A 14,350-nucleotide genomic window follows, 5' to 3' on the forward strand; every position below is an offset into this window, starting at 1 on the left:
ACAGAAATTCCAGTACAGTTTTCTTGCCCAGAGGTAATGTGAAACTGGATCAGAGGGAAAGTTTTGTTCTTGGGCGAATAACCACAGTTTATTATTATTTAAGGTATCTGAAGAAGTGTGCATGCACACGAAAGCTCATACCAAAATAAAAACTTAGTTGGTCTTTAAGGTGCTACTGAAGGAATTTTTTTATTTTACTTCGATCCAGACCAACACGGCTACCTACCTGTAACCACAGTTTATTGGCTTGAGATTTTTATGTCTGAACCAGGCCCAAATCTCACTGACCTCACTAAACATGCATAGGTTTGGGCTGTAAGACAGAGATAGCTCTACTTGCTTCTGCTAAAGTCAACAAGCAATTTGTAAGCATTGTGATGCATAACTTATGCCCTGAAGAATTATTTTCCTGTTGTGAGCGTGTCGCAAAGGATAGCTAATGCTGATTATTGATTTAATAGACATGTACAAGCCAGCTGTGAACCTGTGGGTAAAAAAGTGGCTTTTCCTGTTTCTGTATTTGATTTTCATGTTCAATTTCATGCTGATAAATATGTGTAAGCCTTCTGTGGATCTTTGATAAACAGTGGCCATCACGTAACCCCACACGTGTACGCAAAATGGTCCAATATAAAATAGTTGTAATACTGGGAGGGCTTACAAGGAAATAAAAGGTAGTTTTCATTTCAAGTTGCTGTGTTTTCAACTATATTCCTTGAGTACTTGGTAGAATTTATTTTCACAATGGGCATTGATCTAAATTACTTTAACCAATGATCAATGAACATAAAACACATGCATAGTCTACACGAAAAAGATGCACTGGATGTCTTCAGTTTGAATAATTCAGTACTACATCTGATGGCCAGTGGAAAACACCATAATGTCCTCACCGTTTCTCCCCCCCCCCCCGGTTTAGAATCCAATATTCAATTCATACTCAGGAGTTCTGTAAATGGAGAACAGTATTAGAAAGTAAAAATCATAATTAAATAGCAAACCATATAATAATAAGGGAAATAGCTGAAGCATTGTCCTAGCAGCAGGGGAGCAATCATTACTGAATGAAACAGCTAGGCCTAGTTCAGATGAAACAAGAAAGAGGGCTGGGTGATTGGAATTTGCTCAGATTTTGGATTATGCTTCTAGCAGTTCCATGCTAGAAGTAATTGTCCCTAGTTCTTTTTGTTATGATACCTTGCGTGCACTGTTGATTTAGCGACAATACTACAGTGTGTTTACATGGATGACATTCATAGGCAGTTGTGAATTCTTGCTCTCTCCCCCCCCCCATAACTTAGAAAAGAGTGAATGTGCTGTAGGACACTCTTGCAAGTAGTAATTGTGGGAATGGTTGCTTACTGCATGCTGCTTTTGTCTGAGATTTCCTCCCTATTTTCTGCTCCCCATTGGCCACTGTGCTCTTTGAAGCATCCATCTTGGCTGTTTGAACCCATAACTGGAATGTGAGATGCAGCTTTCTTCCTGAAAACACAGCACACCCCTGTTGTCATACACAAAGCTGTTTTCTTCTTCTTCTGGCCTTAAAGAGTCAGAAGTCCTTTAGGGTGAGAAAGATGCAAATCAGCCAGTGTTGCAGGCACATACCCTCTGCGAGAGAATTCCTCGGAATCCAGGCTCGCTTTCTTCACTAACATGTTCATAAAACTTGAAATAGGTAGCTTGCAGCTTCCCTTTCATTCTAGACAGGTTTAAGTATGCAGTTGACACTTGTACTGTGGAATCACCACTTGTTTCACTGACTCTGGCAGCCTTACTGCTGTCATATATTTGCATGGATGAACCGTTCTCAAACAATTTCTCCAATGTATTAGAACAAACGTGCTTTTCTTCAGTACCAGGAATGTAGGTTTTCCCTTCCCAGCTATCCCCCTTTCCTCCCAAAGATTGTGGCAGTGGCAAATGAAACCCTGCTTCATTTCTGAGTCCCTTTGAGTTCTGCATCAGAGCAGTGACAAGACCATGGCATTATAAGTGGCCCAAGTTGGGGTAAGCAGGAGCCATTCCTTGGCTCCAGCACATTCTGAGTTCCCAGCATTCCACATACCTGGCTGGCCTGTGCCACATTTTCAGGAGAAGCTGATTGTGATGAAATAGATTACTCTTATGGGATCCTTCCCAGGACTGAGTATAGCAAAACTGATTATCTGTGATATGATCAGTGCTGGCTCAGGACATTTTGCTGTCTGAAGCATAGCACCAAATGGTGTATTCCCTAGGGTGGCCACTTCTGCATCCCTAAAAAAGAGAAAAATGCATTATCGGGGGCGGGAGAGTACACAGATTTGCATAATATTTGTATATGCTAATTCATATAAGTAGATGGAAATTTGAACATAATTTGTGTATGTGTGTGTGTATATATATACCCTGTTTCTCCAAAAATAAGACGTAGCCATAAAATATGCCGTAGCAGGATTTTTAAGCATTCAAGGAATATAAGCCATACCCCGAAAATAATACATAGTAATAGGCACAGCAGCAATGCAGGCCATGGCAGGAGAAGGAGGGAAAAAATAAGACATCCCCTGAAAATAAGCCATATTGTGTTTATTTTTAGGAAAAATAAATATAAGACGGTGTCTTATTTTAGGAGAAACACGACACACATATATATATAGTGTATATATATTTAAAATGTGATACATCTCACCACAGTGATAACTAGGTGATCTGCAAGTCTGCTCAGTCTTCTGTCTAGGCATTAATTATAACAGGCAATTTCAAAGACGTGCCTCTCCCTTATAGTTATTTAATTCTGAACTAGACTTGGACCAGACAGTCTTCAAAATAGGGGATGGTTCTCAGCAGAGTAGGACACAGCACTACCATATCTCACCCCAGACTGGGAGGACCAAAGCTTCTGGGAGGACTAGTTTCTGCCTTCACCTATTCCCTGCTTCCTACTCTTTGATGGGGCCAGTTCCTGGATAGAGTATTGAGACCTTTTCAAGGTCCACTGGTTTGGTTTCTTCTCACCAGTGCTTAATTTCTAATTTCCAGTCTACAATACCACCTTCTAATTTGGAAGGCCTTCACCCTAACAATAACTCTGTTTAGTGAAGGAAATACACTTTCTACTTGTTTAGGGGACATTATCAGTCTAGCACTGAAAACAACTGCTGGTTTTCTACTGTAGTTCACAACTAGACAAAGTAAGTCCTGCTCCTCCCAGTTCATCCTGTTTTCTGAGTCCTGATCACAGCAGGCAATTCTGAATCGCTACCCATTGTTTATTTACATGTTACTTTTCTGCCTAGGGAATTTTGTATTTCAGTGTTACCATTGTTTGTGGCTGTTTACCCCCTGGATGCGTGTGGTTTACATGTTAGTATTTTGTATGATTAAAGAAATGGAAGGAACACAATACCCTGAGCACCCTACTCATAAACAGAGGCATCTTTAAAAACAAAAGTGCTGGAGATGTGGAGCCTTTGTTTAGAAGTAGGTTGCAGAATGTTCAGGGTTCCTTCCTTGTGCACATGATACAGAAATACTTTGCTAGCCTTTTGAAAAAATGTCACTGAGAGAAACTAATCTTAGTACGGAATCCGTTCTGGAAGTCCATTTGACTTCCAAAACGTTCAAAAACCAAATCGAGGCTTCTGATTGGCTGCAGGAAGCTCCTGTAGCCAATCAGAAGCCGCAGAAGCCCCTTCAGACGTTCAGGTTCCCAAAGAACATTTGGAAACTGGAACAATCACTTCTGAGTTTGCGGCATTCGGGAGCCAAAACGTCTGAGTTCCAGGGCATTCGGGATCCAAGGTACAACTGTATTACAACTGTAACTCCCATTTACAATGCATGTAAACATATATACTCAGAAGTCCTACTAAAATCAATGGGTCTTATTCCCAGGTAAATGGATATGCAAGTAGCCTTTACATTTTTTAAGGATTTGTTGTTGTTTTTAAAGGAAACTGCCTTTAACTTTGATATTTTTGGTAGAATAAGATGAAATTTGCATACATGATAGCCCTTTCTGAGATGGTGAATGCTGCCAAATTTTAGTAGATAATTACTGTTGAACTCTAGGTTTTTGTGTGCAATGGGACTTTCTTTAAGGAGAGATCCATTTACTTGTCTATGGTTTGGGTGTGTGTATAGTTTCTATGAAAACGGCATATATGGTCGAGGTGTCTCTGGTTAAATAATCTGGAAAAAGATCAGAAGGAAAATGGCAGAAGTTTTTGAACAACAGCTTTTTGGGGGTGGGTGAGTAGAGTTCATTTATCCTCCACCATGGTTTGGGAGGGAATTTGTATAACAACATACGTCACTGAGTGTTCCCTAGAGAGCCAGTGTGGTGTAGTGGTTAAGAGCGGTAGACTTGTAACCTGGGGAACTGGGTTCGCGTCTCCGCTCCTCCACATGCTGCTGCTGGGTGACCTTGGGCTAGTCACACTTCTTTGAAGTCTCTCAGCCCCACTCACCTCACAGAGTGTTTGTTGTGGGGGAGGAAGGGAAAAGGAGATTGTTAGCCGTTTTGAGACTCCTTCGGGTAGTGATAAAGCGGGATATCAAATCCAAACTCTTCTTCTTCTTCTAGATAAGAAAGCTGCAACATTTAAGCATTGGTACAATAGCTAAGGAGTTATGATGAATGAAAGAGTTTGAGAGGTTTTGTTTGTTTGCTTCCTGCTCAATTGACATTAAGTTTCCTTCGGCATCCATCACAAAGCACCTTTATTGGAAATAAAAAAGGAAAGCCTTGGTGAAGTTAGTCCTTGATCGGAAATGGAGAGCCTGGGAATAGCAGTTTTAAAGAGACAGACAGTCTGAATCTGATGTGGCTCCAGGGTTTTAGGAGTAGTCTGTTCACTTTTCCTCAGGAAAACACCGTTTTACTTCGGAAGAGTCCCAGATCTCTCTCAAGCTGCCTGATTCATTTTAGGTTTCGGAATCTGTCCAGGCCAAATGCACACGCCTGCTAATTACTTTATTCTGTTACACATCACTGTAATTTTCACTTTAGAATAGTGTGTTAGTTTACAATTATGAGATTCACATTCCGCATCCACCTGTAGTTGAAACTTGAAGATGTGATTTGTCCATTTAATAACAAAAAAAAAGTGTTACAAGAGAGATAAAACTATCAGTTTTTGATGTTTGGAAAATTTTAAAAGAATTAAATTAAATTAAGAAATTTAAATGTTCAGGGCCGTTTGCCAGCCTTTTTCAGAATTACTCTAAAATTAAGCAGGCACCTAACCCATATGCAAAAACCGATTCCTCTGTCCCCTAAATAAAATTTTAATCAAGTTTATGTTAAAATTCTTTTTATCCTTTCCCCAAACTGATTGCAGTTTATTGTTCTGTCCCATTTTCTCTGTTAATCTGCACTTTGTAAAAATAAAAGGGCAAGAAATTTCACATACAAATACGCAGAGTATTTTCCTCCCCTAAAATGCATATAAAAGCATGTTCTGATATGTTGTCTTTGAGCCAAAAACTACATTAGAGTACATGGGAGGTGTGAAAGCCAATAGATAAACCAAGTTCTGAGCCACACTTTAGGCCTCATCTGCATTATGCATTGAAAGGTGTATCATACCACTTTAAGCACTCATGGCTTCCCACAGAGAATCCTGAGAAATGTAGTTAAGTGTGCCGAGAGTTGTTAGGTATCTCCCATTCCTCCCATAGAGCTACAGTGTGGTTTAATGGTCAATCCCTCTTCCTACGGAACTCAGGGAATTGTAGATCTGCGATGGGGAAAAGGAGTTCCTGTGGGTTTGGGATCAGGTATGTTCTCAGAATTTTCAGAGACCAAATTCATTAGGTATCCCTGCCAGAACTGCCATTAACGATTATCCCCAGCCTCTACTGCACAAGTATAAAGTTTATCTATTTGTAATTAGCCAACGGCAGGGCTTTTTTCCTCTCAGGTGGGCGCCATTGCCTTTCTAAGAGAAGGAGGGAGGTGTTCATGGTGAGTTCCGGCACCTCTTTTGCTAGAGAAATAGCACTGGCCAAGGGACAGGCAGACAAGCAGACATATCTGTTCTATGAACTACCCCTTCCTGCTCCCCAGTCCACACTCTCACTATCTCTAAATCTAGTGTGTTTCCACACATTCAGCCTACGTTGGAGATGTTGCTTTTTACTTGTTTTATTTAATGCCACTTTTCTAGTCAAACTACTTGCAGTAGGTTGTTTTTGAAGCAGAAGAAGCCTGGAATTTTGCAAAATGAAATGAAATGTTATCCATTTTAATTTTTTTGGTTTTTTTGCAAATAGCCTCCTTGGCCAATTAGCCGACACACTTGCCCCTAACATTCACACATGCCTTCTACTAGCTAGGATGATCAATCTTTTCCTGCATTTGCAGAGCTTGTTGAAAACACACTCTTGGCTGTGAGTAAAGATATTTTTAACTATTACATCCACCTCCCCTTTTTGGTAATCTATTCCTTTAGGGAAGGGCAGGCCAAACTGGTCAGCTGCTTGGCTCCTACATTCTGGAAAACTCTGAAGAATTCTCCAGCAAACCTCTGGGGCAAAGCAAACTTTTCCCCAAAGAATAAGGGCTTCTGAGAGACTTTGCCACATAAGGGCCTGTCGGAGGCTCTGAGCAGGCATCAGTTGACAGGGAAATCTTTGCCTCCCGACAGATGGCCAGGCTTTTCATTTCAGCAGGCAGGAGACCGAGCTCAGGATTCTGCCAGCATTCCACGCGGCAGGGCCAGCTTAGGGCAAGAGGGATTTAATGTCCATGCCCTTCATAGCTCGCGAGCTAAACGATGAGCTGCTGACAGGAGAGCCATCGAGTGGTCATCCTCAAAATGTAAGATCCCAAACTTCTCTCTCTCTCCCCCCTCCCCGCATTTCATTTCTCTTTGGTAGAATTAAAGTACTCTTTGCTGGCCTCTCAAAATCCATTTTGGCACAAATACAAACCACCTCTTGGTGGCAAGCAGTTGTCTGGATCTGAGATGCCATTACTTGTGCTGACAGTTCTTTCTGCACATTCAAAGTCACAGCTGGCCATTAGAGGCTTAGAAAGCCCTTCTGCCCCCCCCCCCCCCTCTGCAAACACCAGCTAGTGCCAGTTTACTGATATTAGATATCAGGCTGCACTTGAAGGGACAATGCAGTAACTTATGTCTGTCTTTAATTTAGTGTAAACAAACAGAGCCCTTCCAGCCCTCCTTTCATCTATGCTGGGGCTTCTTTGCATGTGTTTATAACACACAATCTGGAGTAGACACATTTACATGTAATTTTCAAAACATATTGGCTATATTATCATCATTAAACTAATCAACCCATACATGAAGATTTAACAACTACCCCAAATATTTCATGGTCTTCCCTAGTTATGCTAGAATTTCATGTATTTATGGTTGTGTTTTGGTCGAGACCTCCTTCTGGTTTATTATTTTAAGTTGAGGTGTTTTTGTTTTTTTAAACTATTAAGAAAGTAGCCCATAATCTGAAGCCAGCTGTTCCACAATCACTAATGGTGAAAAATGGGGAAATATTTTTTTCAGCAGGTTTTTATCTCTTTGCCTTATAGAATACAGCATCATTTCTTGGCCAACTGTGCCAGGGACATGAGACTGCTCCACTGGTTTGCGCATAGTGGGGAACTCAAAGTATCCCCCATTTAAGCATTTTGTGTACTGCTATTTCTGTAAGCAAAGCTAAATTTCTTCTTCACTTTTCCTTTCTGGGTATAGGTAATTTGCTTAACTGTGTATTAATCAACACCCAAGCTGTAATTAGAAATTGGATTCAGCTGACAGCAATTTACAGACTGATTGGAGGTGTGCATTATTAGCACCAGAGTCTTTAGGGTATATCTCATTTGTTTATGGGAAGGAGCTAGGACACTGGAGTTGTTGGGCAAATCTGGGGCATCCTGTGCGTTTGGGAAGAAACCTTGAAACAGCATTGGCCTAATACCAGGAAGCAGCAGGAGTGTCAGCAGGAGAGCTTCGGAAGCTGTACTTATTTGTGAACAACTGATCAAGAACTCAGCATAGCAGCTAAGAGCTGCTACATAGGTATGACAGGCTCCAACTAGTTTCCACTGAGCTATGGAGGGAGCCATACCCAGGGAAGTGAGTTTCTATTACACAACAGGCATGTCTCCATACCAAATCAGTTGCCCCTCTCATTTCACCAGCCCTTGAGCTGATCCCCTGTAGGCCATATACATTTGGCTTAGTTGTTCATAGGGGACCGCTTCATCCCTACAGATGGCACTAAGTAGACAAGGGGCCTCCCATTTGAGGCAGGTAGTGTAGGAAAGGATGTGGGGTCCCCACCCTTCTCTTTGCTTTGAGTGGCAGCTAGCTTCTCCCTCTATGTTATTCTATAGGCCTCAGCCAAAAGGATGTTTCATGGGAAAGGGATATTTGTGTTCATGCTGGTATTTATAATTACCCAGGAATGTTTGTGGCTGGAGCTCACTGAATCACCTTTTTAATACATATTAGTAGCATCCCTTTCCCTCGCCAGACAAAAACATAAACTGAATTATGCAACGTTGTATTCTTTTGTTAGAATTAATTACAGATTAAAGTTTAGATTTTAAAACAGAGTGATGTACAATGTTGAAAAGAGTGCTCTGTGAGCAAAGCATTGTATTGCTGTATAAAGTAACCATCAAAGTTTGTTGATGGCCTCTGATTTGAAATATGTATGTGGTTTGTACTGTATATAGATACTGCTGTAAACCACTTCGGTACTTTTTATATAGCGATATATATACAGTATACAGTAGCACCTCGGCTTACATTACCCTTAGGTTACCCTTGGGTAACGTAAACTTTGGGTTGCAAAAGCGGCAAACCTGGAAGTGTTTTGCCGCTCGTGCATGCGCAGAAGTGGTCCCTCCAATTGTGGAAACCTCGGGATCCGACAACAAGCAAAACTCAGCTTTATAATTTTCTGCTAGTTTGGGAAACACTTCAGTAATGACTCTTAGAATGTAACCTGTACTGAGATACTGTAATATTTTTTTTAAATAGTGAATCAATTGATTTATCAGTTAAATGCAAGGCTGCTAATTGACTACAACCTTTAATAAGTTGACAGCTCTAATTGCTGGCAAATTTAGTGAAAGAGGACTTCATCCTAGCTAGAACATTTTTTCTTTTGTTTGACAGAGTCCATAGTATGAAACTCTGATAGGAGTTGGGGGTTTAGGATTAAGCGCTTAGGAGTTGTTGAAACCTGGAAGTTGACATCTTTCATTGTTATTGCCAATGACTGCCATCTTCATCTCCATATTCCTCGTACTTTTAAAATGCACTGAAAGGATAATACGATTGAATAACACCAACAACACTAGTAGGGCCATTTTTATATTAAGTAAAACGTATAAAGATGGTAGCAGCAACAGCAGTTTTGCAACCCAACATGCAGGGCCACAGGTGAGAGAAGCAATGAAGCTGCAAGCTTACATTGAGAGAACATTTAGTGTTTAACGCCTTAGCTGAAATCACACCCACTCCCTGTACACTATTACATGCACAAATGTTTTTCATCATAAACACATTTTGGAATTCTGTAAATTATAGTATGTGGGAGCCAGAATTGTGACAGTGAAAATATGCCAATTTGTCGTCCCCAAATGCATAACTGTTTCAAGTAGTAGGGAAATACGATCATTTCCGGAATTCTGTAGTTGTGACTGCCAGCCGTCAGACTCCATGGAAATGGCAGCTTCATTTCTCCTCTCTACCCTTGTTGTGTGATGAAAGTTTCAAGCAGCATGTTTTAGAAGACAGATAATGACTTTGCTTTTTGTCAGAATAATTTTGTGTTACGTTTATGCCTATATATTTGGCTCATTGGTCTGGTGTGTTAGAACTGTGATAGGACAGTCTTTATCTGTGTGGTAAATGTGGACAGACAATTTTATATATTGTAAATTGTTTGCTGGGTGAGCAAGGGGTATATTGGGGCAACTTGTCAACAACTGGTATATTCAACATGATATCCCTTTTCCAACAGGTTCTTCTTGAAATTTTTTCTTAAATGTAACCAGAACTGCCTAAAAAATGCAGGAAACCCTCGAGACATGCGAAGATTTCAGGTCAGTGTCACCCCCCCCCCCTTAAGATAAATAATGTTTAAATGATGTGGTCTGGGAAGATTGTCAACCTATGTAAAATGATTACGTAGCTCTTTCGGAAATTTACGTTTTGCATTTTATCATTGTTCTTGGCATTGTATTTTGATGTATTTTCTGTGAGTCGCTTTGGTTCACCCTTTGAATGGGGAAAGCACAATATAAAAAATAAAAATAAATAAGAGTTGGGATATGGGGCGAAATGGCAAGGACTTGCATTTTGTAAGCCACCAGGCTTTGCTCTGCGATCAGAAGTGTCAGAATGCCAGTTCGAAAACAACAAATCTGAAGTAGGGGTGGCCCTTCCCCTTTTACCTGAAGCCATATGGCAAGATGCCACTTCCTGGTCTCCCCCTCCCAGTGCCGGATTTACATATAAGCTAAACAAGCTATATCTTAGGGCCCCACTCTCTTGCCCCCCCCCCAAAAAAAATATAAAGGGAAAAAAACCCAGGATGTACATTTCCAAAATATAAGATAAAAAAAACAAATATAATAAAACCTGCATACAGTGGCAGTGTTTTGTGTTGTGTAGGCTCCTATGGTGTAAGTAATGGCCCCCACCTGCTAGGCCCCACTTGCTCATTTCTATATATAGGGTGCCTACATTCTGCATGTGCAAATGGCTTTAGATACCTATTAGGTTCATAAATTACCATGTAGCATACAGTATATTCAACACAAAAAACAGCGACAATTTGTTTTTGACAAAGGACAGCTGGACATATAAAGGGCCCCATTATCTTCAGTAGCTTAGGGCCTCATCACACCTAAATCTGGCCCTGCCTCTCCCCCCCCCCCCAGGTTGCAAGGCAGTGGCTTCTCTGATGGCTACAGAGGTGGAGACACCTGTGCCGTCACCAGAGAAATGGTGGCAGTGGTCCAAAGCCGCCAGAGAAGTGAGCAGAAGTGGTGGTAGCAGTGAGACCACATCTCTCTGGAAACTGGCTCCCCTCTGCCGGCTGTGGTGCCACACCTCGTGGGTCTCTGCCGCTCGAGATGCTTGCCTTGCAAGTGGGATGGCCCTGATCCGAACGTTCCACTATTATTGCTCTTTGACTTTAAAATATTTTTAACCCCTCCTCACAAGACACGGGAGCAATTTGCAAGGGTTTGACGCCCCAGGTGTTAACAATGACTGCATTCGCACAGCAGCTCTATCCCTAACGGTTAATTCCCACCTTTCTTTCTTTTTCATACAACGTTCAAGCCACTTTCAGAACTACATTGGTACCTCAGGTTACAAACGCTTCAGGTTTGCACATGCTAACCCGGAAGTAGTACCTTGGGTTAAGAACTTTACCTCAGGATGAGAACAGAAATCGCACGGCGGCAGCACAGCAGCAGTGGGAGGCCCGTTAGCTAAAGTGGTACAGTACCTCAGGTTAAGAACAGTTTCAGGTTAAGGACGGACCTCCAGAACGAATTAAGTTCTTAACCAGAGGTACCACTGTATAGTTGGAATATAGCTCGTTTAGCACTCGTTTTTATATTATTTGCAAACAGGCGTTTTTCTGGAAACAAGTAAAACAGGAATGAGCACTAAACCTGCTCCATATTACACTATTGTTCCATATGTGGCTTTTACATTGTGTGAAAGCTCAAATATAATGTGGAGCTTGGCAGTTAGGGAAAAGTCGTGAAAGCAGAATAAACTGCCATGTGGATGCAGCCAACGATAACAGAGAATTTCCATTAAAAAGAACAACACAATTTAATACATTATCAGTCATGAAAGTCACTAGGTAAGTTAGAGGATGATGCTAGATTTTAGCAGTGGTTCCTAGCCTTTTTGATACGGTGGCTCAGAAATCCAAATTTGCTTGATATGGTAACCTACTGAAATATTGTCATATGAATTTTGGACCTTAGGTCGTTGGCAGCTGTCTGTTTTGTTCCCCCTAAGTGTAAGTTTGCCTATTTTATAACCATTTACTTAGCACCCATATTAATGTGAAATTCATTGAAATATTTATGGTACCGACAGTATCACAGTTTTGTTTATGGGAATACAAGACTAACCTTTCTGACATTTGGTTACAAGTGTGAACATAGCATTATAATGTGCCAACAAAACAAAAAGCTGTAAGAGTTGTAACATCATACCAGTGATGGATTACAAGCGATAATTATTTTGTGTTTAGTAATACAGGAATTGCACCCCACTTGCAGGTCATGGCCCACAGGTTGGGAAACTCTGGACTGTAAAATTACCTGAAGGAATACAGATGCTAGTTCTCAACTGATTTTAATCCCGTAAATCAACAAGCTAAACAAATGTTGCCTCTTTCTAGTTCTAAAACCCAATTTGAAGAAAAGTATTATTTTATTCGTTCTCTCAAGTCTGTGCAAGCTGTAACCTACCAATATGAACACACTAGCTGCTTGACAAAACTGCCTCTTAGTGGCTCAGTACAATTCTGACTTCAACACTAGCACCATTCCTTTGCATGTTGATGGGGTATTGGAGGATTTAGGATGGGAGGCAGATGTTGCTCCCCACTGGCCTCCATTGGTGGAGATGAGGAGAAGTGAGGCAGCTTCTGCTGCTGTGGAGTACCCAGTTTAGCCGTAATTTGTGGATATTTACAACTGCCAGTTCTCCCACCAACAGGAGCCCGTAGTAAGCCCCACAAAATGGGGCAGTGTGGTGTGCCCAGAGGCTTTGGATCCACAAGATCCAATCCCCTATCAATCCCCCAAGTTGTGCCAGTCTGGATTCGTACAGCCCCAAAAATGGTGTAAAAAAATCACCCTCATCTTCTGCCCAGGCCAGCTGGGAGAGAGGGTTTCGGACACAGTGGTGGATCCATTGATTCTCTCCACCCCTGGGTGGCCAGGATTTGGATTGCTTTATTATTGAGCTACTGTAGAATGCCTAGTGTTTAGCTTGATAAGACAAACATTATGTAGGCTTCACCTTTTGGGATTGGTAAAGTAAAGGTAAAGGTACCCCTGACCGTTAGGTCCAGTTGCAGATGACTCTGGGATTGCGCACTTATCTTGCTCTATAGGCCGAGGGAGCTGCCGTTTGTCCGCAGACAGCTTCTGGGTCATGTGGCCAGCATGACTAAGCCGCTTCTGGCGAACTAGAGCAGCGCAACAGAAACGCCGTTTACCTTCCCACCAGAGCGGTACCTATTTATCTACTTGCACTTTGACGTGCTTTCGAAATGCTAGGTTGGCAGGAGCTGGGAACGAGCAACGGGAGCTCACCCCATTGCAGAGATTCAAACTGCTGAACTTCTGATCAGCAAGCCCTAGGCTCAGTGGTTTAGACCACAGTGCCACCCACGTCCCCTCTTGGGATTGGTAGCCTATCCTATCTCACAATATCACACCATATATAAGCCAAAGAAGACAGAGTGATAAGGGGGAACAACAGAAAAGACCTTAATAATAATCATTCTGTTACGATCTTCCTATCACACTGTGTGCTGACATTTTCACCTCCCCAAACAGGTATGGACTGGAGGTATTGCTCTAAATGTACAGGGTGAAGTTCACAAACAATTCTGAAACAAATGAAAGTACCCTAATCTGCCCGTATGCAGGTTTCCCCACCAGAAGAGAAACAACAAAGCTAATGCCTCTTTCTGCTGCAGTAAACTGCTCAGATCTTTCATATGAACTGTCCATAAAGTTGGCTACACTTCTATAAAAACTTTTTTTTTTGCCAAATGACAGTGGTGGAACAGCCTGGCACAATTTATTATTATTATTACTGTAACACCGCCAGATCAAAAACAATAAATCACTTAAATTCAAAAAAATGTGGTTGATTTTGATGGGCAACCTTTATGGTACAATTTATTTATAAAGTATTTCTATACTGCTAGGTCATAAAATATATGGGAAATATGCTACATTAAAACAGAGAACTAGATAGTAACAAGATGTGGATTTTATGCCTTCAGTGTTAGAAATGCAGGTGTTGGCTAGGAACAGTGCTTTTTTTCTCGGGGGACGCATACCCCTAAACATTTTGTGAATCTAAGTTTGGCCTCATTGAGGGGCAGTACTGTATTTCAATATGAGTAGGAAAATGAGAGTACCCCTAAACATTTTTTTTGGGGGGGAAGCACTGGCTAGGGTTATTTTAAGTGTGTGTGTGTGTTGATTTCCCTTATTTTTAATATTTAGATCTTCCATATGAGATAATGGAATTATTAGGCTAATAAGCACCCTATGCATGCCTACTCAAAAGTACATCTCACGTAGTTAAATGGGGCTTACATAAGGTTT

General features: G+C 41.3%; 1 protein-coding gene across 8 annotated transcripts in view; it reads left to right on the forward strand.

Moving 5' to 3' along the window:
- Positions 1–14,350, forward strand: part of EBF1 (EBF transcription factor 1) — a 374,130-nt gene that overhangs the window by 232,618 nt on the left and 127,162 nt on the right. For all 8 annotated transcript variants that reach the window (XM_035105765.2, XM_035105769.2, XM_035105766.2 and 5 more), the window contains exon 7: positions 9,988–10,069. In XM_035105765.2, coding sequence (XP_034961656.1) covers positions 9,988–10,069 — 82 coding nt within the window. The remainder of the gene's footprint in view (positions 1–9,987; positions 10,070–14,350) is intronic.

The sequence above is a fragment of the Zootoca vivipara genome, chromosome 2 (genome assembly GCF_963506605.1).
Source record: "Zootoca vivipara chromosome 2, rZooViv1.1, whole genome shotgun sequence".
Lineage (NCBI taxonomy): Eukaryota > Metazoa > Chordata > Lepidosauria > Squamata > Lacertidae > Zootoca > Zootoca vivipara.